This window comes from Ovis canadensis, chromosome 15, assembly GCF_042477335.2.
Source record: "Ovis canadensis isolate MfBH-ARS-UI-01 breed Bighorn chromosome 15, ARS-UI_OviCan_v2, whole genome shotgun sequence".
Classification (NCBI taxonomy): Eukaryota; Metazoa; Chordata; class Mammalia; order Artiodactyla; family Bovidae; genus Ovis; species Ovis canadensis.
In genome coordinates, this window is record NC_091259.1 from 42,346,998 (window position 1) to 42,371,100 (window position 24,103).

The window sequence follows — 24,103 nt, forward strand, 5'->3', positions numbered from 1 at the left end:
GAGCTGATATTATTTCTGAAGCCTAATCTTACCTCTGCACATACAAACTGGATTCCCTCTGCCATATATCACTGATGTTGCTTTTATTGAGGATCCCAGTGACTTCCCTGTTGCTGAATCCAGTGGTGACACTTCTGTCCTTAACTTGGAGAGTAGCATTAAAGGCAATTGAAAGTCTCTTAAAAATTTTTTTTAAAATTTATTTTGATTGAAGTAGAGTTGATTTACAATGTGTCTTTTTCTGGTGTATAGTAAAGTGATTCAGTTATATTCTTTTTCATATTCCTTTCCACTATGGTTTATTACTGCCAAGGAACACAGGGGACCTCTAGAAGCTAGGAAAGGCAAGAGAACAGATTTTCTTCTGGAGCCTCCAAAAGGAACATAAGCCAGTTGACACCTTGATTTTAGATTAGTGAAACCCATTTTGGATCTGACCTTCAGAACTATAAGATAATAAATGTGTGTTGTTTTAAACCACTAAGCTTGTTGCAAATTGTTCCAGCAATGGTGGAAAATGAATACATTTACTGAGACGGCTTCTTTTCTTCAAGTCTTGATTAATTTACCTCTTCCATAACTTCCATGGAAATGTAATTTTTTCATTCTATGATATCAATTTCATATTAATTATAAGCTCTTCTAATTAGGCAAATATATATATATATATATATATATATATATATATATATATAAATTTTCTCCAACTGATAGTTCTTTCTCTGTGCCTTGTCAGAGTGTATGAATTTAATTTAAATTGTATCATTAGCTCCAGTGAAAATTATTCTTTGGTGGAATTCCAAGCACAATGTTTGAGATGTCAAACATTATACCTAGGGGAGAGTCAGCATTACCTTAGAATTCTGTCAGAGTAGTGGGAAAGCCCAAATGCCTGCAAGCTCCTAGGATTGTGGGAGCTGAGTATGTTCAGTGAGGTCCAGAGACAATTCCTGCTTTGCGCAGTCCTTCAAAGTGACCTTAGATAGATTTATATCAATTACTCAAAACTTTTCACATAGAGATAGTGCCCAACTTGTTCTCCTGATTTCTTTGAATGACTTAACAGAGGTGGTTCAAGCACTCCCATAGACCCAACTTACTTCAGGAAAGCGGTCTTTGACCACAGCTTGATTCTGAAACGTCTGTACCTAGCTAGTGATTTTCATGGAATTGTAGTAAAAACACGAGATTTAAAGTCAAAATGCTTTTGTTTAATTTGTGATTCTATTTACCAGCCTGTGCCAGAGAAGGGTCACAGAACCTCTCTGAGCCTGAGTTTCCTTATCTGTAAAATGAGGATAATATTTATCTCATAGAATTATTAGGCAGATAAAAGGAAGAGTGCACTTGAAAGAAGCAGGTGTCCTGCATTTTAAAAATATATCCATATTCAACAATGAAAAGGAACAAATTACTGATAGACAGGCAACAAAATCGATGATATTCAAAAACATCATGTTAAGTGCCAGGAGCCAAAAAACACATGCCAGTATAATTCCATTTGTATGACATTCCAGAAAAGGAAAAACTAGACTGACATAAATTATGTCAGTGGTTGTCAAGGGTTGGATGTAGGGGGAGAGAATTGAAATGGGAGCTTTTTTGAGGTGAGTAAAACGTTCTATATTCTGTTCGTTTGGTGGCTACACAACTATATCTGTCAGAACTCAAAAATGTACTTCTCAAAAGGGTGAATTTTACTGGGAGTAAATTATACATCAACAAACTTGACTTTAAAAAAATTGAAGCACATATATAGCCTTTTGGGACAGGATTTTATGGACTGAGTGCTCAATCAACAAGTACTTTAGTCCAAATTTTTGACCTTAGTGCCACATTGTTCACGTACGATTTTCTAATATAGCGTGCTCATCTGTTTGCAGCTTTATAATAGCCAAGGAAGAGTCTCCTAAGAGGGATTTTTCCCTCAGTAAACACAACTACTTGATATATGACTCAACATAGTTATTACTGAAGATCTTGAATATATTTTATTTAAATTTATTATTTGTTAATCCATGACTCAAAAGTAATGATGGGATTATAATAACTGTGCTAAAGTACTTTTCATTAATATATATTCAATTTTACAAATTAATTATGTGACTAGCATTTTTTTATACATTTGTTTTTGCTTCATGCTTAAAATTGACAATACAAATTTATCAAATGTATTTTTTGCAAGTTCCTTACTAGAATGTTTACTGAAATATTTTCAGATATCTATGTCTAATTGTCCAAATGTAAAGCAATTCATTCAAATTTATTTCATTTTGTTCTTGAACTTACTATCTTCCACTAAAATATTTCATAAATAAATCAAAGTTACATTTACAAAAAAAAATAATAAAGTTTCTTAAATTGGAAAGGTACTGAGCACTTCTTAAAAGGTCAATTGCCTTGTTTTAAGGAACAAGGGAAGGCACCAAGAGAACGATGAGGCTGGGCTGGACTATTAACCTAAGAGCACATATTCTGGGAGGTGGGGTGGGGGTGAGGCGGCGGATTCCTGCTTCTGTCGCCAAGCAGGAAAAGCAGTGCAAGGCTACGATGTCAATAACGGATGTTATCTTGATTTGGAGGGAATTTCCAACTTGATTGCTTAATATTGGTCGGACTTCTGTAGTTAAGGATGACCCCTGGAGAAGGAAATAGCAACCCACTCCAGTATTCTTGCCTGGAGAATCCCATGGACGGAGGAGCCTGGTGGGCTACAGTCCACGGGGTCGCAAAGAGTCGGACACGACTGAGCCACTTCACTTCACTTCACATTAGTTTAGTTAAAAGGCTAAGGCGTGCCAGTCTCCGCGCAGGCTGGCAGGGACAGTCAGCACCCAGAGGAGGTCAGCTCCTTGGGTGCCCCGTCAACCCCCGCCCGGCAGGCGAACCCTTTCCTCATTGGTCACTGCACGGCCGTCTCGGGCTCCCATTGGTCGGCTCTGACGCCCGCCTCTATAAGAGGCGGGCAGCGCGAGGCTGCGCGCGGACCTAGCTCACAGCCAAGCTGCCTTCGAGGTGAGTGGGTTGGTGCCTTCTCATTGGGATCAGGGACCACAGTCAAGGATTTGGGGGCGTTGGGCTGGCTCGGGGAGAGGCAGGATCATCCTCCGGGAGGTAAATGCTTGTGGGGAGCTGGGTCTGGGAAGTCGAAATTGTGCTCCTGTGCTCACTCATTCTTCTCCCTTCCGCCTACTCTCTTTGGGGCGAAAAGATACTATTTTTGAGGACCTCTTGAGTGCCAGAAACAGGCTCTTTACATGTCATCTGATTTCACCTCCCCAACAAACCCTGTGAAGTAGATATGTCTTGAATTTTACAGATGAGGGAATTGAAGTGGAGGTGAACCCAAGAGTGCACGATTCCTCTATGCTAGCAGAAACAGACGCACTCTTCTCTTCTGTGTCAAACTGCAACATCTCTTTTTTTCCTTCTACTCCTGCAGAGGGAACCTTCCCTTAGACACTCCCAAAGAGAAGGGTGTCTCTGATGCAAAGCCTCTCAGCATCTCATCTCATCACCTCCACCCCAACACAGGACTAAGAGCTCCAGGACAAGGTTGCAGCTAACAAAGAGGCATCCGACCTACTAGTTCAGATCCTGTTAATAGTCGAGGTAAGCTTAATCTTGCCTCTGGCCATTTGGTTTACAGAGGTTTAAAATTAACTCCCCACTGATGCTCTACTCTAATTGACTTAGGGCAAAAAGACTAGAGTTGAACTTTCGAACCCAGTGAAAGTTTGCACCTGTGAATTAATTCTCAAAGAAGGATGGAATTCACTTATTTGGTTTAAAAGTAGAAATGAGCACAGCTTAAAATAACTATACATGGTTCTGTAAAGCTATAATCTGTGACCTATGAAGTTCACTGGAGTTCATTTGGAGATGTATTATTGTCAGATTATCTTCAGGCAGGGATGTATCTTCTATTACCATTTTGTTTGCTGGTGCCTTTATTTCCTGAAATAATGTTTTTCACATTTTCATATTTTATTTTTTATTTCATCTTTACTTTCATCCTCATTCCCTTCCTCCATTCAGAAAAGAACATCAAGGTTCTCTGGAGGGTTCTCTTCTTTCACACCAGTCTTTCTAGAAGCTTTTAATTCTGTCTTCAAATAGCATCCATGCTCTCAAAATACTTTAATTTAATAATGCGCTGTACTTCCTAGATCATAGAAATTTAAGTCACACTGTTACAGATTAAACTAAATGGAGAAAACAGTCAGTGTAAACACCTTGACCTCTTCTATACCAAGGGCATGTTGGACTTCAGACTGTCTTCTTGGTATGTGTTCATCATTTCACATGGCAGGTTCCTATATCCCAGTGTATCTTTACTCAGGTCAGGAAAGGTGATAGGAGAATAGCTCACTGCCTCTCACAGAAAAATGGGAAGTACCAGTTGGCACTGGCCTATTAGAGTGTTGCTTTCAAAGTAAAATATACACTTCTTCATGAGACATATGTCCAAACAAGTGTGACCCATTGAATAGTTCATAACCTTTTATCTTACTAGGGTAGTATGGTGGGCTTTGCCCCTGAAGGAGTAAGAGGGGGTAGGTAGCCTGAAGGGGGAAAGAAAAAAAGTGACAAGGGGAAAATGTTTAGGTTCTAAAAGGGGTTTGGGAGTAACAATAAAGACAGAATAAAAATGCTTCATAAGTTCTATCAGGTCAAGCTGTGGCCAAATTTTAGTAAAGATCAAAGCCCTATGTTCTTAAGTTGATTTTGGGGTGAGAGTTGGCGAGTGGAGAGAACTCTTTTCTTCTAGTTTCTTAGCAGAAGTCCCTTTTGCAAAACTTCATTCTTATATTGACTTAACAAGAGGGATAGGAATATTTCAAAATCTCAGTATATGCCCTACCTGTCATAAATATTCAGTTAATGTATCCTTCACCTTCCTCTACCCCCACGCATTAGGCAACACTGGATCCATTTCAGAACCAGGGAGAAAAGAAAGAATTATGAAGCCCAAAATGATGGATTAGCTATGAGCATTAGTACCTTCTTACAGCGGCTCCTGCCACAGGAGGTCAAGGGTCAGTTTGAAATGTGAAATAAAGTCTTGATACAGTTTGATATGAAGAGTTGCATTCTAAGCTCTGAGGGACTGTTGAAGGATGAACTATCAGGAGATCTGAACTCTGTTGGTGTTACCACTGACTGGAAAAAACATCATTTTTCTTTCCTGTTTTCTGTTCCTTGTTTGTTGTTAAAGTTTGCTTATATTCTGAAAATAGTGGTAGACCAGGAAATAACTCATATTTTCAGTATGCTGTTACTTCAGCATGTTATGGTGATAATATGAGGGAAAATGGGGACTCAGTAAATATAGACTGACTCAGTAAATTGTACTTTGGAGTCTTCATCTGTTTGTTTGCAAAAGAATTGCTAAACTATTCACTTGAGATTTTGAACTTAATACACTTAGGGGTTTCATAGCAAATAAACAAATAAAACTGAAAAACACCTCAAGACAAAAGAATACTTAAATTTTATGCCATAACAGAATCTTTTCATGTGCTTTCTATTATAAGAAGTAGATTTATAACTATCTTGTGAAATGCTTAATTCCCAGGGAAAGAAAAGTTTTTAGCCAGGGAACTTTAGGACATCAATTTTATTATGTTTAATATTTTTTTTGAAAGACTGGAAAATGTGGGATGCACTTCCCATTGTTAGAGCTAATATTTACTGAGTACTTAGTGTAGGTCAGCATCTGTTCTAAGAGTTTCATATATTATACTGCTTCTCCTTATAGCCACAAACTTGGGGCTAATTAGCCTCCATCCAATTTTGCATATAAGGAAATTAATGCACATAGAAATTATAACTTGTCTACATGGATTTGTAGTTGGATTTATTACAGAAATCTGCTTTGTCATTTTACATCTCTCTTATTTTTGGCAGCTGTATACTATAGGATAAAGTCACCAATACTGTGAGAAAAAAAAAGTGCATGGTCTTTGAGTGATGGTTAGACACGTAAGAACTGTTTCCAAAGGTTTTCACATCTCTAAGAATGCAAATCTGAGACCATCCCTGAATTTTTAGCTCTAGAGCCACCAATTCAGAATTTCCTGTGTATAATTAAGCTTGCCTTAAGAAATGGTCAATTCCTTTGAAGCTGAAAATCCCTTTTTGGATGTCTTACTTCCCATCCATAAATCTTTTCTGCTCAGAGACTTAGGGATGGGCCACAAACCATCTCCAACACTTTTAGAATCTCATGGGATATTGGTCACAGGGTGAGGAAGTAGGTGAGGTTTGGTGTGCTTCTCAGATATCATAGCTCGGATCTCAGTATACTGTTCTCTTCTGCCTATTTGTCCTTGCTGGAAAGTCTGTCTCTCCTCCTCTCCCTCATAATAAATCTGTGAATTCCTTTGAGGCAAATAGTCTTCTTTGTCTTTTTCATCTTTACTGCCATAATACTGACTACAGTAATTCATTCACATAAATATGCTTGTGTTGAAATTTTATTTGTTTTACCACTAGTAATCATTTGAATCATAGAAAAAATCCACATTATCATTAAGTTTAACTGGCCATTTGGTTTTAAAGCATTTGACACAGAGATTGTCTTAGTTGCAGAGAATAGATTGACACGGTTAGAAATATCTAAGCAGTTTCAGTTTTAATCTCAATGATTTGATAAGTATTTGTTAAATTTTGAATTTTATATTTTTGGATACCCGAAGTAGCTTAGTTTCTTCTCTGGGGAAAACACCAGAATACCAAGTCACATTATGTGTTTAAAATGTGTAAGCAAGTTTTGAATGCTGTGAGTTCTGATTAACTGTTTGGTTGCTTTGCTGTATTAGAAAAGTTAGGTAGTGTGCCCAAGGTCATACACTGACAAATGTTAGACCAGTGATTAGATATTTCCTTACACTGTTGCAGTGTAAATAGTGGTTGAGAAGATGCCAAGGTAGATATCTAGTTCATCTGAGACATCAACTTTCAACTAGATCCTAGGAATTTTGCTCTACTTTTTGTGTTTCTGAACATTTTTAGGGTAATTCTGTGAAGGCAGATACACACATTAGCATTCACATTTTCATAGGCCAGTTTTCAATCTGTGTTCTTAACATTTCTAGCTGTGTTACCATGGACAGATTAGTTTCTCTGAGCTTCAGGTTTCTCATTTATAAAATGAATATAATTCCTATCTCTCTCCACCAAGATTTTTTATGAGAATTATATGGGACAATATTAGTGCATGATATATATAGGCATTTGACATGTATCAGTTCCCTTACCCACCTCTTGGTTTGTTAAAAATGGATGGAGTCTTGTTATCATGGCATGGGAAATTATTTATCTTCACACTCTCTGAACTTATATGTAGAAGTCCTTCAACTTAGTATCTGCCTGATAAATATTTTTTAAAACTAAATTTCAAAGGTATCAAAGACTGGATTCTGAAACAGAAAATTGTACTCCATTGGCAAATTTAGTAGCAGACTATTGTTTATGACCATACAGTTGGAAATTCCTGAGCTTTATTTGGTACTTTATAACCTCTATCAAGCCAGATAGGGCTCTTAGGGTTACTTCTTATAAGGTACCCCCAAATGTTACACAGTATGGGTTTTAAAAAGGGCATTATGGCCAAAAGAGAAAACTCACAAAGTTCTCTGGTCAGAAGGACAGAAATTCATGAAGCCCCTCATTTTGCATCAGCCTATAGAAAGCATTTCCAAGCCAAGAATTTAGCTTAATGGAAAATTACCTTGTCCTAACTTTTCTCATTTAGCCTTTCATCGGGCTGGTCATTGTATGGGTACCTGAGATGGGTATCTGGATGGGCATAGAAGATCAAGTCCAAACTCCTCTGCATTAACTGCACAGAGCCTTTTGAAGGATCTGACCTGCTTACCATGCCTACGTGATCCCTCAGTGCTCTGAAATACTTGGTCACCTCCTGTTGTCTTTCCCCAGTCATCCGTCGTCTTTCACATCCTCATGAACTCTTTCCCCTTTTTCTTTAGGAGAGGAATCCAAACACATCTTCAGTGAAGCACCTCTAAATACACAGTGAGATAATTAATCTAGCCACTGCCATCACTCTACCATCTGTGTTCTCTGTTACAGTGCTTAGCCTTCACATTGTTCTTCTATATAAGACTCTTATAGTTTCCTGAGGGTAGGGACCATGTCTGTCGCCAGTGTCATTCATTTATTCATTGTGTGACATCTGTTTGGTCCCTGTTATGTGCAGAGACTGTGCTAGGTACTAACAATGGTGAATGAAAGTATATGTGATCCCTGCCCCCCACGGAACTCATAGGCTAGTTGTAAATACAGAACAACCATATATACAGGTGAGCTACAGCTGCACCTGTGACTGCTGTTATGAGTAGGAAGTATCTGGTGCAATGAGAATCAACACTAGGGGTTGACTTGAGGAGGTCAGGGAAGGCTTCCACGAGTTCGTGAAGTTTGAACTGCGGGGTACTGGAACACAGTCTCTCTGGCTTCAAGCCCATGCCATCCTATGATACTTGCTCCACAGTCTTGGATCAATGCATGCAAGGTGGCAAAAGGCAGTGAGATTGGTTATGTCAATTTAAGTTGTTAAACGTCAGTTCTGCTAGAACAATGATGTAAAACTGGGCAATTAGGAAGAATTAATAACCCAAAGAAAACTAATAACCGTAAATCTTCAACATGCTGTTTCCATTTACTAATCTAAATCTTATTTCTCAAGTGTGTATTTGTCAATTGAGAGTCACCAGTACAAAGTTACTGTACCCTACATCTATCTGCTACACTATTCTCACCTTCCTCAACACATATACACACAGTTGTATTTGTAATCATATGGCATTTGTAGGCCAATACTAAAATGGCTTCAGGGCTCATGGCCTAGGGGATTCCACAGTCAGAGAGAAAGCACATACTTAGCTGGAACCAGAATTCTCTAGGCTAGCAGTTATCCATCTAGTCCACCTGTGTCCAGAGCTGTCCAGACTCTTGAATTTACAAAAGAAATAAAAGGCCCTATCCCTGTTCTGAAGGAGTTTGCTCTCTTTTTAGAAGCCATGTATGAGTGACACTTTTGAGGAAAGCCATTCAAGACCCAGTATAACTACAATTAACAAATGGTGAGATGTGGAGAAAAGGTAACCCTTCTGCTTTGCTGGTGGGAATGTAAATTGGTGCAGCCACTTGGAAAACAGTATGGAAGTGCCTCAAAAAACTAAAAATAGAACTACTATGTGATCCAGAAATTCCTCTTGGGCTTACACTCAAAGAAAATGAAAACACTACTTTGAAAAGATACACGTGCCCCAGTATTCACAGTAGCATTATTTATAATAGCCAAGACACAGAGACATATATATATGATTGAATGCAAAAGAAGGGGGCAGCAGAGGACGAGATGGTTGGATGGCATCACCCGTTCAATGGACATGAATTTGAGTAAACTCCGGGAGATAGTGAAGGACAGAGGAGCCTTGTGAGAGCTGGACATGATTTAGTGGCTGAACAACAACAATATATAAATATGTATACATATGCAATGGAATATTAGCCATAAAAAGAATGAAATTCTGCCATTGGCAGCAATATGGATGGACCCCGAGGGTATGATGCTTACTGAAATAAGTCAGAGAAAGACAAATCCTGTATATTATCACTTGCATGTGAAATCTAAAATATGAAACAAGTAAATGAAAATAACAGAAACAGACTTACAGATAGAGAGAACAGCTGGTGGTTACCAGTGGGAGAGTAGAGGAGGAAGGGGCAAAATAGCATAGGAGATTAACAGTAAAAATTACTACCTATAAAATAAATAAGCTACAAGGATATATATATTATACAGCACAGAGAATATATCAGTATTTTATGATAATTTTAAATGGAATATAATCTATGAAAACACTGAATCACTAAGTTGTACATCTGACACTAAAAAAACAAGAAAGATCTAGTTTAACAAAGTGCTAAAATTGTAGGGGGAGAGGAGGTAGGTTCTCATAGAGGAAGGGTGCTCAGTTCAGACCACAACAGTCAGGACGACTGCAAGAAGCCCATGGGCTTGAGTCATACCCTGAAAGCACTGGATTAGGAAAAAAGAGAGAAAGAAACTACTAACATGTATTGTATGCCTGTTATATTCTAAGTACTATGCTAGGCAATCTTTTAGCTTATTTTGGTCTCATTATGGCCTTGCAAAGTATATCTGTACACTCATGTTTTATAGGTGAAGAAACTAAAACTTGGTTAATGTTATCAAATATTGTCTGAGTTTCAAATATCTGTATTATCAAACATTGCCTACATCGCATAACTTTCTTTTTTAGATCTTTCTATTTTCATACTTTGTTTTTAGAGAAGTACACCAAACTGATCATGATTGAAGACAATAAGGATAACAAAGACCATTCCTTTGAAAGGGAAAGAGCAACCCTTATTTTTTCCTTAAAAAATGAAGTTGGAGGACTTATGAAAGCACTGAAAATCTTCCAGGTAAATATTCTCCATATTTTTGCATAAAACTTTTATGAAATGGATCTATAAGATTATTTGTAAATTCGTCATTGGTGGACTACAGAAATGTTTTAAGCATTTAAATTTCTAAAATATTGCTCAGTTCTATCAGGTGGGCAAGGGATACAAACAATTTATAGAAACAAGTTATTACTTAAGTAATGAAGTGGAGAAAGAAAGATTTACTTCATAGATTTTGAGGAAGCAAATTTTAATTTTAGCTAAATAAATATTCAGATTTTAATGATATCATTGATATTAATATGTTAAATTATATTTTTATACAGCAAAATAGCAAGGATTCTACAATTATACTACTCCTTACTGTCAGAGCTTCAGTGCATTTGGCACTTAACTATACCTTTGATGTGAAGGAAAATTGCTGTGATATGTAGGGAAACAATCTGGCAATATGTATTGTGAGTCTGAAAGTGTTCACACATTTCGGCCCAGTAGTTTCACTTTCATAAATCTGTCTTAAGGAAATTGGGTCAGCCAGTCAGAACACGAGTGCTTACTGAGTGCCAGTTGTGATTCATGGGGTTGCAAAGACTTGGACACGGCTGAGCAACTGAACTGAACTGAACTGAAGGGCACGGTACTTCCCCCCTAGTGGCTCAGATGGTAAAGCGTCTGTCTACAATGTGGGAGACCCGGGTTTGATCCCTGGATTGGGAAGATCCTCTGGAGAAGGAAATGGCAATCCACTCCAGTACTATTGCCTGGAAAATCCCATGGACAGAGGAGCCTGGTAGGCTACAGTCCATGGGGTCGCAAAGAGTTGGACACGACTGAGCAACTTCACTTCACTAAGGGCACAGTGCCCTGCTGGATAAAGGGGAGCAGAGCAGACCCAGTGCCCGTCCTCCCAGTGCACACAGTCCAGTGCAGAAGACAAACACTGAACAGTTATGTTAGTAGAGAGATGATTGTTGTTGTTGTCTAGTCACTAAGTTGTGTTTGACTCTTCTGTGACCCCATGCACTGTAGCCTGCCAGGCTCCTCTCCCAGGCAAGGATACTGGCATGGGTTGCCTTTCCCTTCCCCAGGGGATCTTACTGACCCAGGGAGTGAACTCGTGACCTCTGCATTAGCTGGCGGATTCCTATCCACTGAGCTTCGCTGGTGGCTCAGATGGTAAAGAATCTGTCTGCACTGCAGGAGACCCAGGTTTGACTTTCTCTTTTTTCACTTTTTCAACCTATAGGGGGCAACCATTTTCAACTCTTTTAACTATATTGTATGGTATTAACTTCTACATTTATAAACAATATGTGTATTCTGCTGCTATTTCTTGATTTTTCCATTTGTAGATATTACCTATTGGTTTTCTCCGATAGAAGTAAACATTTAGCTTCCTTGGCACAACTCCCTTTCTAGAGGTCTCCTCAACTCCCCTTTCCCCCACCTTCCCAGAGTAGTTATGCCCCAATTTTTGGCTATATCAGTCTTTAGTGTTTTCATTATTAAGATTATGTAAATCTTGCTCAGAGAAAAGCCATATTATCCATTATTCTGACTTTTTATTTCTTTATGTACCTAGTACAAGATTACAACGTAGTGTTTAAGGGCATAGACTATGGATTTGGACAGCCTGACTTTGAATTCCAGCTTGAACACTTACTAACTGTGTGCCTTTGGGTAAACTGCTTAACCTCTCTGTGCCTCTCTGTAATTGAAATATCTGATAGGGAATGTCTCACTTATTGCTTTAACTTTACTGGAATTTTCTTGTATCTTCTTGACTAAATTTTTCTCCTGGATGGACTTTTAAATTATTTGATTATATTTCCTTGCCACATTCCATCAATATTTTTATTTTAATAGCACTCAATTTTAGATTGATTTAGGAAGAAATGACATTTTGTGTCTTTTTCTCCAAAAACATAATGTATAGCTTTACATTTGTTCAAGTAATCATTCAAAAAATATTTCTTATAAAATTCATAAGAAATAGATTCACTGAAACTCTCCTTTGTTCCTGATCAGCTCCAGTATTTGTAGCTCACTTTCTTCTATTGGTTCCATGATAGATTCTACATTCCAGGATGAACCCTGCCTATTCCAGTTCCCAACATCCCTGACACTCACTCTCTGTTGTTATTTATCAAGTTCATGCTCCCTGATAATTATCTCATCCCTACTTTTACTCATACAAGTCCCTTTTGTTTGGAATCCCACTTCTCCCCTTCTGTTTATTAAGACTCGCCTCAGTTCCTATCTACTTCATAGAAGCTTCTACTTTCTCTAGCTCATGATGCTTTTTCCCTTTGTGGAACATCTTCTGCCCCTGAAGCCAAACTATTTGTATTTTCTGAAGTCTTTCAGGCTCGCTAGGTGGTGCTAGTGGTAAAGAATCCACTTGCCGATGCAGGAGACACAAGAAATGAAGGTTTGATCCCTGGGCGGGGAAGATCCTCTGGAGTAGGAAATGACAACCCACTCCAGTATTCTTGCCTGGAAAATTCCATGGACAGAGGAGGATCCTTGGGGGCTACAGTCCACAGAGCCACAAAAAGTTGGACACGACTGAGCGTGTGCGTGCGTGCATGCCTGCGTGCACACACACACACACACACACTTAGTCTTTCATGTATTAGCCAACTAGATTGTCAGCTCCTTGTATGTCTTGTCTTTCTTCATATGCTTCACCGCCCTTACCTGGCTATACAGGTGTTCATAAAATTAATTTAGATTCGACATGTTAATATTGGAGAGCATCTACTCTTTCTCACTTTTTAGAGGTTGGATGATTGGTTCTTATGTTTCATGATTATGCCACCAGGGTTTTCCCTCACTACCCAAATTGGTAACAGAAGATACCCTCCCCTAGCAGGTTTACACATATGGCACCCATAGCTCAGGCTGGCATGGGAAGACATCAGACGAAGCAATCTGATTCAGCTTGTTACTTGAGTTTGTAGCCTAGGAGATTGGAGGTATTCAACATTTTGTGTTCAAGCTGTTCATCTAGTTTTAGTAAATGGATTTTTTCAAAGGAAACTTTTCTTTCTGAAGGACTAGACACTAAGATAACTTTTTCAAAAAGCTAGCCTTTATTTGTGAGAATTTTCAAAGAGTTCTTTTCATCTAGGAGACTAGGTCTTTTGATTTGAATGCCAATCAGTTGTGGAAATCTGGGGGACTCCCTAGTGGGTGTTCATTTCATTTATTGGTTTCTGGAGGGTGTGATGAATTTTTCAAACTTAAAAAAAAAGTACCTAACATTTAGGAGGAATTGTTTTGCTGCTGGCAGGACTGGAAATGGACTTTCCCCCCCGCTGGCTACCGTGACAAATGATGAGATTGATTTTCAGCAGTAATGAAAGCAGTTCGCTCAGAGACTATAACCATTTGCGGCAGCCATGGATACTCTTCACCTTCTTCTTTCCACAGGAGAAGCATGTGAACCTGTTACACATCGAGTCCCGAAAATCAAAGAGAAGAAGCTCAGAATTTGAGATTTTTGTTGACTGTGATATCAGTAGAGAACAACTGAATGATATTTTTCATCTATTGAAGTCTCATTCTAATATTCTCTCTGTGAATCTACCAGATAATTTTACTGTGAAGGAAGACGGTAAGTTGAAAGGTGAAAATGCTACTCAGATGATAAAGTGCATAATATATGTGTCTGATCTTATGTTTATCTTAAAGGCATGAAAGTAAAAATCAAACACTGTCTCTTCAAATTGCTTACAATCTGATAATAAAGAAATACAAAATGTAACTGCTCAAGGTGCTAAAGAAAAATTATAAAGCAACATTTTATCAAAGGTGAGAGAAGAGAAAAGGAAACCTTGAGTATAATAAAGAATTCAGAATAGTTAGAAATCCATTTAGTTATCTCAATTTTTAAATTGTCAGGCATTTCTTGGTTTCACAAATCTCAAATTCACAATCTCTGAGCACTTAATAACTCTTACAGGGCAGATTCTTAGCAGATATTAAATGGATATTTAAATCTGCTGAAACTGTTGACAATTACTGACAACTATGATATGAAATACTTTATATGTGAAATACATTCTTCCTTGCCCTCACTTCCACCAAAACCAAATGGAAAAGCAGTAAAGCCCTCTAAGTTTTTGGATGCTCAGATAGCAAGGATATAGTCTAAAATCTCTATTGTGAAAAAATCCTTGTAGTTTACCTAGGGCAAAACACAAGCAAATAAATCAGTCATTATTGTATATGGTCCTCAATTTTAAATAATCCCTTCAGATTATGTTACAAGATTGGGGATGTAATAAGTGCTGATTGTCATCTGTTATGTGTTTGTATGCTTATGTGTGCTAAGTCACTTCAGTCATGTCCAGCTGTTTGTGACCCCATGGACTATAGCCCGCCAGGCTCCTCTGTTCATGGGATTCTCCAGGCAAGAATACTGGAGTGGGTTGCCATTCTGTTCTCCAGGGGATCTTCCTGACCCAGGGATCGAACCTGTGTCCCCTGCATTGGCAGGCAGATTCTTTACTTGGGAAGCCCTGGACTTTGGTTACCTCGTCTATAAAATGATGAGTTTTATAGTGGCTAAATTGTTCAGTTGATATTTAGGGAACAGCAGCTTGTGTCAGATATTTCTACTAAGAAATGGGGATATAAAAAAATAATCATACCCTAGAGTCATTCCAGTTCTTTTCTGTAAGACAGCCATATACGGTTTCATTACAGTAAAACATAGTAAAAGCTTTTTTTTTTTTTTTTCTCATGGAAAACTTTTATTTTTTGGGGGAAAAAGTATACACGTACAACTAAATGGATAATTACTTTAGCTTTTTTTTTTTAGTTTTTTATTTTTTAAATTTTAAAATCTTTAATTCTTACATGCGTTCCCAAACATGAACCCCCCTCCCACCTCCCTCCCCACAACATCTCTCTGGGTCATCCCCCTGCACCAGCCCCAAGCATGCTGCACCCTGCGTCAGACATAGACTGGCTATTCAATTCTTACATGATAGTATACATGTTAGAATGCCATTCTCCCAAATCATCCCACCCTCTCCCTCTCCCTCTGAGTCCAAAAGTCCATTATACACATCTGTGTCTTTTTTCCTGTCTTGCATACAGGGTCGTCATTGCCATCTTCCTAAATTCCATATATATGTGTTAGTATACTGTATTGGTGTTTTTCTTTCTGGCTTACTTCACTCTGTATAATTGGCTCCAGTTTCATCCATCTCATCAGAACTGATTCAAATGAATTCTTTTTAACGGCTGAGTAATACTCCATTGTGTATATGTACCACAGCTTTCTTATCCATTCATCTGCTGATGGACATCTAGGTTGTTTCCATGTCCTGGCTATTATAAACAGTGCTGCGATGAACATTGGGGTACATGTGTCTCTTTCAATTCTGGCTTCCTCAGTGTGTATGCCCAGAAGTGGGATTGCTGGGTCATAAGGTAGTTCTATTTGCAATTTTTTAAGGAATCTCCACACTGTTCTCCAAAGTGGCTGTACTAGTTTGCATTCCCACCAACAGTGTAGGCGGGTTCCCTTTTCTCCACACCCTCTCCAGCATTGATTGCTTGCAGATTTTTGGATCGCAGCCATTCTGACTGGTGTGAAGTGGTACCTCATTGTGGTTTTGATTTGCATTTCTCTAATAATGAGTGATGTTGAGCATCTTTTCATGTGTTTGTTAGCCATCCGTATGTCTTCTTTGGAGAAATGTCTATTTAGTTCTGTGGCCCATTTTTTGATTGGGTCATTTATTTTTCTGAAATTGAGCTGCATAAGTTGCTTGTATATTTTTGAGATTAGTTGTTTGTCAGTTGCTTCATTTGCTATTATTTTCTCCCATTCAGAAGGCTGTCTTTTCACCTTGCTTATATTTTCCTTTGTTGTGCAGAAGCTTTTAATTTTAACTAGATCCCATTTGTTTATTTTTGCTTTTATTTCCAGAATTCTGGGAGGTGGATCATAGAGGATCCTGCTGTGATTTATGTCTGAGAGTGTTTTGCCTATGTTCTCCTCTAGGAGTTTTATAGTTTCTGATCTTACATTTAGATCTTTAATCCATTTTGAGTTTATTTTTGTGTGCGGTGTTAGAAAGTGATCTAGTTTCATTCTTTTACAAGTGGTTGACCAGTTTTCCCAGCACCACTTGTTAAAGAGATTGTCTTTTTCTCCATTGTATATTCTTGCCTCCTTTGTCAAAGATAAGGTGTCCATATGTGTGTGGATTTATCTCTGGGCTTTCTATTTTGTTCCATTGATCTATATGTCTGTCTTTGTGCTAGTACCATACTGTCTTGATGACTGTGGCTTTGTAGTAGAGCCTGAAGTCAGGCAAGTTGATTCCTCCAGTTCCATTCTTCTTTCTCAAGATTGCTTTGGCTATTCGAGGTTTTTTGTATTTCCATACAAATCTTGAAATTATTTGTTCTAGTTCTGTGAAAAGTGTGGCTGGTAGCTTGATAGGGATTGCATTGAATTTGTAAATTGCTTTGGGTAGTATACTCATTTTCACTGTATTGATTCTTCGGATCCATGAACATGGTATATTTCTCCATCTATTAGTGTCCTCTTTGTTTTGTTTCATCAGTGTTTTATAGTTTTCTATATATAGGTCTTTAGTTTCTTTAGGTAGATATATTCCTGAGTATTTTATTCTTTTCATTGCAATGGTGAATGGAATTGTTTCCTTAATTTCTTTTTCTACTTTCTCATTATTCGTGTATAGGAATGCAAGGGATTTCTGCGTGTTGATTTTATATCCTGCAGCTTTACTATATTCATTGATGAGCTCTAGTAATTTTCTGGTGGAGTCTTTAGGGTTTTCCATGTAGAGGATCATGTCATCTGCAAACAGTGAGAGTTTTACTTCTTTTCCAATTTGGATTCCTTTGATTTCTTTTTCTGCTCTGATTGCTGTGGCCAAAACTTCCAGAACTATGTTGAATAGTAGTGGTGAAAGTGGACACCCTTGTCTTGTTCCTGACTTTAGGGGAAATGCTTTCAATTTTTCACCATTGAGGATAATGTTTGCTGTGGGTTTGTCATATATAGCTTTTATTATGTTGAGGTATGTTCCTTCTATTCCTGCTTTCTGGAGAGTTTTTATCATAAATGGATGTTGAATTTTGTCAGAGGCCTTCTCTGCATCTATTGAGATAATCATATGGTTTTTATTTTTCAATTTGTTAATGTGGTGAATTACATTGATTGATTTGCGGATATTGAAGAATCCTTGCATCCCTGGGATAAAGCCCACTTGGTCATGGTGTATGATCTTTTTAATGTGTTGTTGGATTCTGATTGCAAGAATTTTGTTGAGGATTTTTGCATCTATGTTCATCAGTGATATTGGCCTGTAGTTTTCTTTTTTTGTGACATCTTTGTCAGGTTTTGGTATTAGGGTGATGGTGGCCTCATAGAATGAGTTTGGAAGTTTACCTTCCTCTGCAATTTTCTGGAAGAGTTTGAGTAGGATAGGTGTTAGCTCTTCTCGAAATTTTTGGTAGAATTCAGCTGTGAAGCCGTCTGGACCTGGGCTTTTGTTCGCTGGAAGATTTCTGATTACAGTTTCAATTTCCGTGCTTGTGATGGGTCTGTTAAGATTTTCTATTTCTTCCTGGTTCAGTTTTGGAAAATTGTACTTTTCTAAGAATTTGTCCATTTCTTCCACGTTGTCCATTTTATTGGCATACAACTGCTGATAGTAGTCTCTTATGATCCTTTGTATTTCTGTGTTGTCTGTTGTGATCTCTCCATTTTCATTTCTAATTTTATTGATTTGATTTTTCTCTCTTTGCTTCTTGATGAGTCTGGCTAATGGTTTGTCAATTTTATTTATCCTTTCAAAGAACCAGCTTTTGGCTTTGTTGATTTTTGCTATGGTCTCTTTTGTTTCTTTTGCATTTATTTCTGCCCTAATTTTTAAGATTTCTTTCCTTCTACTTACTCTGGGGTTCTCCAATTCTTCCTTTTCTAGTTGCTTTAGTTGTAGAGTTAGGTTATTTATTTGACTTTTTTCTTGTTTCTTGAGGTATGCCTGTATTGCTATGAACTTTCCTCTTAGCACTGCTTTTATAGTGTCCCACAGGTTTTGGGTTGTTGTGTTTTCATTTTCATTAGTTTCTATGCATATTTTGATTTCTTTTTTGATTTCTTCTGTGATTTGTTGGTTATTCAGAAGTGTGTTGTTCAACCTCCATATGTTGGAATTTTTAATAGTTTTTCTCCTGTAATTGAGATCTAATCTTAATGCATTATGGTCAGAAAAGATGCTTGGAATGATTTCGATTTTTTTTAATTTATCAAGTTTAGATTTATGGCCCAGGATGTGATCTATCCTGGAGAAGGTTCCATGAGCACTTGAAAAAAAGGTGAAATTCATTGTTTTGGGGTGAAATGTCCTATAGATATCAATTAGGTCTAACTGATCTAATGTATCATTTAAAGTTTGCGTTTCTTTGTTAATTTTCTGTTTAGTTGATCTGTCCATAGGTGTGAGTGGGGTATTAAAGTCTCCCACTATTATTGTGTTATTGTTGATTTCCCCTTTCATACTTGTTAGCATTTGTCTTACATATTGCGGTGCTCCTATATTGGGTGCGTATATATTTATAATTGTTATATCTTCTTCTTGGATTGTTCCTTTGATCATTACGTAGTGGCCTTCTTTGTCTCTTTTCACAGCCTTTGTTTTAAAGTCTATTTTATCGGATATGAGTATTGCCACTCCTGCTTTCTTTTGGTCTCTGTTTGCGTGGTATATCTTTTTCCAGCCCTTCACTTTCAGTCTGTATGTGTCCCCTGTTTTGAGGTGGGTCTCTTGTAAGCAGCATATAGAGGGGTCTTGTTTTTTGTATCCATTCGGCCAGCCTCTGCCTTTTGGTTGGGGCGTTCAACCCATTTATGTTTAAGGTAGTTATTGATAAGTATGATCCCGTTACCATTTACTTTATTGTTTTGGGTTCGGGTTTATACACCCTTTTCGTGTTTCCTGTCTAGAGAATATCCTTTAGAGTTTGTTGGAGAGCTGGTTTGGTGGTGCTGAATTCTCTCAGCTTTTGCTTGTCTGTAAAGCTTTTGATTTCTCCTTCGTATTTGAATGAGATCCTTGCTGGGTACAGTAATCTGGGCTGTAGGTTATTGTCTTTCATCACTTTAAGTATGTCTTGCCATTCCCTCCTGGCCTGAAGAGTTCCTATTGAAAGATCAGCTGTTATCCTTATGGGAATCCCCTTGTGTGTTATTTGTTGTTTTTCCCTTGCTGCTTTTAATATTTGTTCTTTGTGTTTGATCTTTGTTAATTTGATTAATATGTGTCTTGGGGTGTTTTGCCTTGGGTTTATCCTATTTGGAACTCTCTGTGTTTCTTGGACTTGGGTGATTATTTCCTTCCCCATTTTAGGGAAGTTTTCAACTATTATCTCCTCAAGGATTTTCTCATGATCTTTCTTTCTGTCTTCTTCTTCTGGGACTCCTATAATTCGAATGTTGGAGTGTTTCATATTGTCCTGGAGGTCTCTGAGATTGTCCTCATTTCTTTTAATTCGTTTTTCTTGTTTCCTCTCTGATTCATTTATTTCTACCATTCTATCTTCTATTTCACTAATCCTATCTTCTGCCTCCGTTATTCTACTATTTGTTGCCTCCAGAGTGTTTCTGATTTCATTTATTGCGTTATTCATTATATTTTGACTCTTTTTTATTTCTTCTAGGTCCTTGTTAAACCTTTCTTGCATCTTCTCAATCCTTGTCTCTAGGCTATTTATCTGTGATTCCATTTTGATTTCAAGATTTTGGATCATTTTCACTATCAATATTCGGAATTCCTTCTCCGGTAGATTCCCTACTTCATCCTCTTTTGTTTGGTTTGGTGGGCAACTCTCCTGTTCCTTTACCTGCTGAGTATTCCTCTGTCTCTTCATCTTGGTTATATTGCTGCGTTTGGGGTGGCCTTTTTATATTCTGGTAATTTGTGGAGTTCTCTTTATTATGGAGCTTCCTCACTTTGGGTGGGGTTCTATCAGTGGCTTGTCAAGGTTTCCTGGTTAGGGAGGCTTGTGTTGGAGTTTTGGTGGGTGGAGCTGGGTTTCTTCTCTCTGGAGTGCAGTGGAGTGACCCGTAATGGGTTATGAGACATCAAAGGTTTTGGGATAGTTTTGAGCTGCCTGTATATTGAAGCTCAGGGGGATGTTCCTGTGTTGCTGGAGAATTTGCGTGGTATGTCTTGTTTTGGAACTTGTTGGCCCTTGGGTGGAGCTTGGTTTCGGTGTAGGTATGAAGGCATTTGATGAGCTCCTATTGCTTAATGTTCCCTGAATTCAAGAGTTCTCTAATGTTTTCAGGCTTTGGATTTAAGCCTCCTGCTTCTGGTTTTCAGTTTTATTTTTACAGTAGCCTCTAGACTTCTCCATCTATACAGCACTGATGATAAAACATCTAGGTTAAAGATGAAAAGTTTCTCCACATTGAGGGACACTCAGAGAAGTTCACTGAGTTACAAGGAGAAGAGAAGATGGAGGGGGTAGTTAGAGGTAACTGGAATGAGATGCGGTGAGATCAAAAGAGGAGAGAGCAAGCTAGCCAGTAGTCACTTCCTTATGTGCGCTCTATAGTCTGGACCGCTCAGAGGTATTTACAGAGTTATACGGGGAAGAGGAGAGAGAGGAAGTAGATAGAGGTGACCAGGAGGATAAGAGAGAAGAATGAGTAGGAGAGAGACAAATCCTGCCAGTAACCAGTTCCTTAGGTGTTCTCCACCGTCTGGAACACACAGAGATTCACAGAGTTGGATAGAGAAGAGATGGGGGAGAAGAGACAGAGGCCACCTGGTGGAGAAAAAGGAGAGTCCAGAGGAGGAGAGAGTGGTCAAGCCAGTAATCTCGCTCTCAGGTAAACTTGGGTAGTGAAGTTTGGGTTTTTAAATGTACAAAATTGACAACAAAAACCTAAGAGCAAAGATTAAAAAATCTGCTTTTGAAGACAATGGTCTGCTTTTCTGGTTGCCTGATGTCCTCTGCCAGCCTACAGAAGTTGTTTTGTGGAGTTTGCTCGGCGTTGAAATGTTCTTTTGAGGAATTTGTGAGGGAGAAAGTGGTCTTCCCGTCCTATTCCTCTGCCATCTTTCCCTAATCTCTCTAGCTTTTTTATTATATCTGATTTCAGGACATCTGGTAGTCCAGACAGTATGGTATTTGTGTCAACCTGTTAGTTTCATGGATAACACTAGGAGTCAGAAGTATGTTTATTCTTCTTCTGGATGCTTAGCCAGGCCTTAGTTTTCTGATTTCTGCCCTCCAAACACACTGTCGTAGCCACACGTTCCAGGAAACAAACTCACTCAGGACAACGCAGAGAGTGGAGTGCAGTTTGTTACACTGGTGGGCCCACGGCAGAGTCTCCTCTTAGCCAAGGACCCCAACCAGTTTTTGTGAAAACTTATATACTCTAAGTTACTTGCCCAAGCCCACCTCCCCAGATTCTAGTAAAAGCTTTTGAAGAATTAGAATCATAGTCCCGGGAACCTAGAAGATAGAGAATTAGTGCCACCTACAGGGTCAGGGAAGGCTCATTTGATTTGGGTCTTGAAGGAGAAGGATATCCTCAGGAAAATTGAATGATGAGGTGGAGCAGGACTGGGAGTGGAATAGTTATTCCAGGGAGAAGAGCTTTAGGAAGGCTTGTATGTATGAGGGATGGCAAGAAGATCAAAGTGGCAAAGACATATGTGATATCTAGGATACTTTTAATCAACAAAAATAAACATTCAGTGAAAGTGAAAGTTTCTTGTGTCCAACTCTTTGCAACCCTATGGACTGTATAGTCATGAATTCTCCAGGTCAGAATACTGAAGTGGATAGCCTTTTCCTTCTCCAGGGGATCTTCCCAACCCAGGTATCAAACCCAGGTGTCCTGCATTAAAGGCAGATTCTTTACCAGCTAAGTCACACATTCAGAGTTTTTAATAATTTAAAAGTATTTAAATTTAAAGACATTCAGAGTTTTAAACATTTAAATTTAAAAACATTCAGAGTTTTTAATAAATTTGCACCTTGATCTGTAAAGTTCATCCTTATCTACTTTTTAAAGATAGCTAAAGTTGTAGCTATGCCAAAGCCTTTGACTGTGTGGATCACAATAAACTGTGGAAAATTCTGAAAGAGATGGGAATACCAGACCACCTGACCTGCCTCTTGAGAAACGTATATGCAGGTCAGGAAGCAACAGTTAGAACTGGACATGGAACAACAGACTGGTTCCAAATAGGAAAAGTAGTACGTCAAGGCTGTATATTGTTACCCTGCTTATTTAACTTATACGCAGAGTACATCATGAGAAACGCTGGGCTGGAGGAAGCGCAAGCTAGAATCAAGATTGCCAGGAGAAATATCAAAAACCTTAGATATGCAGATGACACCACCCTTATGGCAGAAAGTGAAGAGGAACTAAAAAATCTCTAGATGAAAGTGAAAGAGGAGAGTGAAAAAGTTGGCTTAAAGCTCAGCATTCAGAAAACGAAGATCATGGCATCTGGTCCCATCACTTCATGGGAAATAGATGGGGAAACAGTGGAAACAGTGTCAGACTTAATTTTTCTTGGCTCCAAAATCACTGCAGATGGTGATTACAGCCATGAAATTAAAAGATGCTTACTCCTTGGAAGAAAAGTTATGACTAACCTAGACAGCCTATTAAAAAGCAGAGACATTACTTTGCCAACAAAGGTCCGTCTAGTCAAGGCTATGGTTTTTCCAGTGGTCGTGTATGGATATGAGAGTTGGACTGTGAAGAAGGCTAAGTGCCGAAGAATTGATGCTTTTGAACTGTGGTGTTGGAGAAGACTCTTGAGAGTCCCTTGAACTGCAAGGAGATCCAGCCAGTCCATTCTAAAGGAGATCAGTCCTGGGTGTTCTTTGGAAGGACTGATGCTAAAGCTGAAACTCCAGTACTTTGGCCACCTCATGCGAAGAGTTGACTCACTGGGAAAGACCCTGAGGCTGGGAGGGATTGGGGGCAGGAGGAGAACAGGACGACCAAGGATGAGATGGCTGGATGGCATCACGGACTCAATTGACTTGAGTCTGAGTAAACTCTAGGAGTTGGTGATGGACAGGGAGGCCTGGCGTGCTTCAATTCATGGGGTTGCAAAGATTCAGACACAACTGAGCAACTGAATTTAACTGAAAGTTGTAGCTTAAACTGTTTTGAACTTTTGGTCTGTGACTAAAATACATCATTTCTCCAAGACTTAGGAAGTTAAGGCTCAAAACATTTTTAAATTCAAAAATTTTGAATAAGATGTACTTAATAGAACTAGAGCAACTTACTTGTTTACATTTTGCCTCAAAGTGCAAGCCAAAATAAAAAATCTCATCCAAATGGATTTGTGACTTCCTTAATTTCTTCTTTCTTATTGCCTAATTTAAGAGGATCTCTTCAACTGGTAGTGGTTTTTGTATTTTGCAGGTATGGAAACTGTTCCTTGGTTTCCAAAGAAGATTTCTGACCTGGACCATTGTTCCAACAGAGTTCTGATGTATGGATCCGAACTGGATGCTGACCATCCTGTAAATATTTTAAATATAAAATATAAAAATATAATATTTTCATGAAAATAATTTAAAACGAACTAAAATGTTA

General features: G+C 38.4%; 1 protein-coding gene across 5 annotated transcripts in view; it reads left to right on the top strand.

Moving 5' to 3' along the window:
• The first annotated feature begins 2,637 nt into the window (after nucleotides 1-2,637).
• Nucleotides 2,638-24,103, top strand: part of TPH1 (tryptophan hydroxylase 1) — a 37,513-nt gene continuing 16,047 nt past the window's right edge. Inside the window, exons 1-6 of one of the 5 annotated variants that reach the window (XM_069554230.1) lie at nucleotides 2,638-3,015; nucleotides 3,443-3,612; nucleotides 9,043-9,110; nucleotides 10,346-10,482; nucleotides 13,900-14,083; nucleotides 23,930-24,030. In XM_069554230.1, coding sequence (XP_069410331.1) covers nucleotides 10,366-10,482; nucleotides 13,900-14,083; nucleotides 23,930-24,030 — 402 coding nt within the window. In that variant the 5' untranslated portion in view covers nucleotides 2,638-3,015; nucleotides 3,443-3,612; nucleotides 9,043-9,110; nucleotides 10,346-10,365. Of the gene's footprint in view, nucleotides 3,115-3,442; nucleotides 3,613-9,042; nucleotides 9,129-10,345; nucleotides 10,483-13,899; nucleotides 14,084-23,929; nucleotides 24,031-24,103 lie in introns of all 5 variants that reach the window. The other 4 variants (XM_069554229.1, XM_069554233.1, XM_069554231.1 and 1 more) reach the window with 4 other exon arrangements.